This window comes from Echinops telfairi, unplaced genomic scaffold (genome assembly GCF_000313985.2).
Source record: "Echinops telfairi isolate 266 unplaced genomic scaffold, ASM31398v2 ScPeMD7_60;HRSCAF=208, whole genome shotgun sequence".
Classification (NCBI taxonomy): Eukaryota; Metazoa; Chordata; class Mammalia; order Afrosoricida; family Tenrecidae; genus Echinops; species Echinops telfairi.
The window spans coordinates 3,688,669-3,693,368 of record NW_022103958.1 but is presented as its reverse complement, the minus strand read 5'-3'; the positions used below and the strand labels follow the sequence as shown (position 1 = coordinate 3,693,368).

Genomic DNA, 4,700 nt, shown 5'->3' with positions numbered 1-4,700 from the left:
GAGGAAAGACTAAGATTCACAGGAAAATCCTGGGCGTGTCCAGGTAAATCTGGATTGGGCAAGGCCAGACAGAAAGGGAAGAAACAGTTGGGGCAGAGTCTGAGCTCAGAGACTCTGGGGCAGACAAGGGGAGCAAGCAAGCAAACTCACAATTTAATTAGCTTCCCAGTTTGTCAGTGGATTCCGGGGGAATTAGCAGAGCTCAGAGTCTAGGGACCTTGCTGGGAGTTGAGGGGAAGTTAATGAGAAAGGCAACAACATGCCCCAGGGAGAAATGAAAGAGCAGGAATCATTAGCCAAGCAGAGATGCTGGCAGGAGAAACAGATGTCAGGGCGAGGAGTCAGCTTTCTGAGTAGCTCTCAGTCCTCCAGGGGAGAAGACAGTTAGGGCCCCTGGGTTGGCTGCTGCCCCGCTGCTATGGGTTCAAATCCCTGTGAGAACTTGGTAAGCAATTTGGGAGGGGAACATTGCGCATGGCTATGAAGATGAGGCTCCCCACTCCCTGTTGGCCCTTTTCTCAGAAGGCTGGACATTCCTAATGCCTAGAAGGCAGAACAAAATTCCCTGAGCCCCTTCTACAGATGGGGAGGTCAAGGGCAGGGACAGGGAGGTGATGACCTGCTCGTGTCCCCAGGCGGCACACTTCCTTTTCTGACAGCTGTAATACCATCTCCCCATCCCACATGCTCTTCCTGTCAAGGTGACCTTGACATTCCCCACAAAGAGGACGATTTAGGTGAGGGCATGGAAGGTGATAGGGCTGTCTGGTTCACTCTTGAAACGCTCACACTTGGAACCAGGACCCCACCCTGTGAGAGAGCTGGGGCCACTTTTCTCACATGCTGTGACCAATAGGCCCGGTCAAAACCGACTTCCTAATGGGCAGGGCCCAGTGCATGATGGGTTAAGAATTCCAAGATGGTGACAACAGAGCACCAAACCAAGCACAGGCCCTTCTAAGCTGAGGCTTTGGGCAATGACCCAAATGAGCCTGTGAAGCTGGCTCCTGCTGAGGTCCGATGTCTGATGTCCCCCATTGACTGCCAGCCAGGTGTGTGAGGAAGCCTTTGTGAAGCAGCCAAGCTGAACCCACCTAGCTGAACCCAATATGCAAGGGAGGAAAATGAAAACCCACTAAGTTTTGGAGCCGTTTTATGCCACAGTAGTCGGAATACTGGGAGAACAAGACTGGTCAAAAGGAGGCAATGCAAGGCGGTCAGTAAGTTCCCTCCCTCCCTCCACCCCTAGTCGGCACAGGACACCCCTGAGCTGCTGTCACAAGTGACCCTTGACTCCTGTTCCTAGGGAGGCTGGAGGCATGCAGAACCCCAGACTGAGGAGACCCAGACATGGATTGCTGTACAGCACTATCATGATCTGCACACCTGTGGGGACCAAAGTCCACCAGCCTAAAGTCAGCAATTATTCTAGAGCAGGGGTCTGCAAATGTTTGAGATGGAAGAGCCAATCCTGTCCGTCACAACAATTTAAAAATGATCCCAGAGCCCTAAGTGTCTTATTACAGACAAATGAAAGCACTGTTCTCTGAATAATATCCTTCAAATGAAACTATGATTGTTTTATTTTCACTGCATTGCACTTGAGTGATGGTGCTGCCAACGAATATGGAAAGTACCATGGGCTGCCAAAAATAACCAGTACATCTTGGGGGAAGTACAGCCAGAGTGCTTCTTAGAAGCAAGGATGGTCTCACGTACTTTGGACATGTCAAGAGAGACCAGTCCTTGGAGAAGGACATCACGCTTGGTAGAGTTGAGGGGCAGCCCAAAAGAGGAAGGTCCTCAATGAGATAGAGTGCCACCGTGGCTGCCCAGAGGATGGCCCAGGACAGGGCAGTGTGTCCTTCTGTTGTATGTAGGGTCCCTATGAAACCGACTCGATGGCACCTAACAAGAACAAAAGATTTGAAGGTGGTACAATTTATTTGTGAACCTAAGTGGAACTCACCCAGGAGTGCTGCAGAAGAAAGGCCTGGTGATCTGTCTCTGTGGAAACAACAGCCAAGACAGCCCCTGGATCAGTTCTCCTCTGTAAGACATGGGGCCATCATGAGTTGACCTGAATGCAATTGTGTTAGTCTGGGTAGACTAGAGAAACAAATTCATAGACACTCATATGTGTATAAGAAAGAGGTTTTATTACAAGAGCAGTTGAATATTGAGAAAACGACCCAGCCCAGTCCAGATGAAGTCCAATAAGTGTGATATTAACCCATATGTCCGATACTAATCTATAAAGTCCTCTTCAGACTCATGAAACACATGCAATGACGCCAAATGCAAGAAGACCACAGGCCAGTGGGTGGGAAATCTTGTGGATCCAGTGGCACTGTAAGCATCTCAGTGCTAGAAGGGGTTTCCACATGGCTTCCCCAGCTCAAGGCACTAGTGTAGCTCCATGTGTCTTGTCAGCTGCAATGTCTCTCAGAAAGTCAGCAGAGAGAGAGAGTGATTCCCCTCTCCAAGGAGAAATACCAGAGCTCCCAGCATCCTCAGGAGAAGACCATGCCTACACAGAGGTCTCATTGGCTATGACCTGATTGACAGGCTGGACTCCACCCCTTCTCACATAGTCCTTTCAAATTGACAAACGATTGTATAACTACCCCAGCAATGCTTTTTTCAATTTCAGATTTTTAGTATAGAACACTGGACTTCATGTCAAACCACACTCACTGCCATCAAGTTAAGATTAAGACTCATAGCGACCCTGTAGGACAGGGCAGAGCTGCTGCTGTGGATTTCTGAGACTCTAACTCTTTTTTTTTTTTTTTTGCGACTCTGGCGGGATGAGATTCTAACTCTTAACAGAAGTAGAAGCCTCATCTTTCTCCAAAGGGTGGCTGGTGGTTTCAAACTGGTGACCTTGCAGTTAATAGCAGGATGCATAGCCACTAGGCCTCCAAAGCTCTCTTTTGTGAAAAGTCAGTTTAGCTAGGTAGAAATATACTTATATGAGGGGGCTTCAAAGAGTTAGTTTGTGGGCAGATGGAATGGAAGAAAAGAAAAGGAATTTTCCCACGACCTTTTCATGTGTCTTGGTATTGAAAAAAGAGTGGATTTAGCTAAACATCAAAATATTTAGCTTTATAAATATTTGGAAAATGATGAAAACAACATATGTACGAACACACTTGATACAATTAATATATGGAATGTTATAAGAGCTCCCAATAAAATGATTAAAAATAATAATAAATAAATACATTTTAAAAATCTACCTTTATGTGTTCTTCTTTCAAAGGGCAGCATTAATATTTTATTGTCATTTATAATCAGATGGTATTGTGTATATAGTCTTCATAGTTGATTAAAAAATACTTTTATTGGGGACTTTTACATCTTTTTGTATAATCATTTTATTGGGGGCTCTGACAGCTCTTATCACAATCCATACATCCATGCACTGTGTCAAGCACATTTGGACACTTGTTGCCATCTTATTCCCAAAACATTTGCTTTCTGCTTGAACCCTTGGTATCAGCTCCTCATTTAAAAAATTTTTTTCATTTATTTTGGATCCACAAATCACACAATGGAAGCATTAGTCAATAAACCAAAGGACATGTTACATTGGTTAAATATGCTGCCCAGGACCTCTGGAAAGTGTCGAACAGGAAAGATATCACTTTGAGGACTAGGTGTGGGTGACCCAAACTACCTCATGTGAATCACCTCATATAAAGTTAAGGCTGGACAATGAATGAATAAGGAAGACCAGATAAGAACTGATGCATTTAATTGTGGTACTGTTGAAGAATATTGATAGTATCCTGGACTTCCTCAGCTCCTCATTTTCGTAGTTGATTTTTATGTACATAAAAAAAGTTTTACACAGCGGAGGGCTGGTTACATTCTTTTCAGGAAGCTAGTTAACATAACTCATTGATAGTAGCTTCAAGTTTTGCCTTATGAGCTCCAGAAAGTCCACCCACCTTTTGTCCCTTTTTACACAATGGATATGTTGGCATGGATTTGACTTCACATTCTGAAACCACATGCTGACAGTCCACATCAGCTTCGAGGAAGACCCGTCGCCATACTTTCCACCGAGGGAACCAGAGGAAGGAGGGCTTTCCCACTTCGCAGGGCCCGCACCACGTGGCTGAGAAGTCAACACTGACAGCGAGCTGCTCTCCAGCCCGTCAAGGCTGCCTTCCCCAGGCTTCGCCGTATTGATGGCTGGGGGTTGATGAGCGACCCAGGGCACAGGAGGAACAGAACCGGGCACTGGGCAGAGTTTGGACTCCTCTGTGTGTTCTTTCTGGCAGGTCCTGTGTATGTTTTTCTGCTTTCCAAACTTTCTACAAGGAATATGTATTACTTTCATTTGAAAACTAATTTGGACTTCAATTTGTAATTGAATTTTATTCATTTGAAAAATAATAAAAAGGTTCATTTCTTAGAAATGAATCCAATAAAGAAGTAGCTCAATGGAACAGAATATACAATCTAGTCATAGGTATCAATACCTATTAGAATTCGAATATTATAAAAGTGTCACTTTACATCAAAAGGAAACAATAAATCAGGTACTAAAATATGTGAGAACAACTAGTTTGCCATCTGGATTCATACATCATACTTTACATCAAACAAATTCGGAGTGGATTATTTATCTGTAAAAATAAAACCAAAAGTTAAATATTTTTCTACACTAAAAAATCAGAGGATAGATA

The 4,700-nt window shown here is 44.3% G+C and overlaps 1 protein-coding gene across 1 annotated transcript in view; it reads right to left on the bottom strand.

The window, feature by feature from the left end:
- The window catches only part of C1QTNF4 (C1q and TNF related 4), a 25,431-nt gene that overhangs the window by 12,427 nt on the left and 8,304 nt on the right, over positions 1 to 4,700 (bottom strand). The window contains exon 2 of the mRNA XM_004708440.2: positions 1,970 to 2,050. Within this exon, the coding sequence (XP_004708497.2) occupies positions 1,970 to 2,050 (81 nt within the window). The remainder of the gene's footprint in view (positions 1 to 1,969; positions 2,051 to 4,700) is intronic.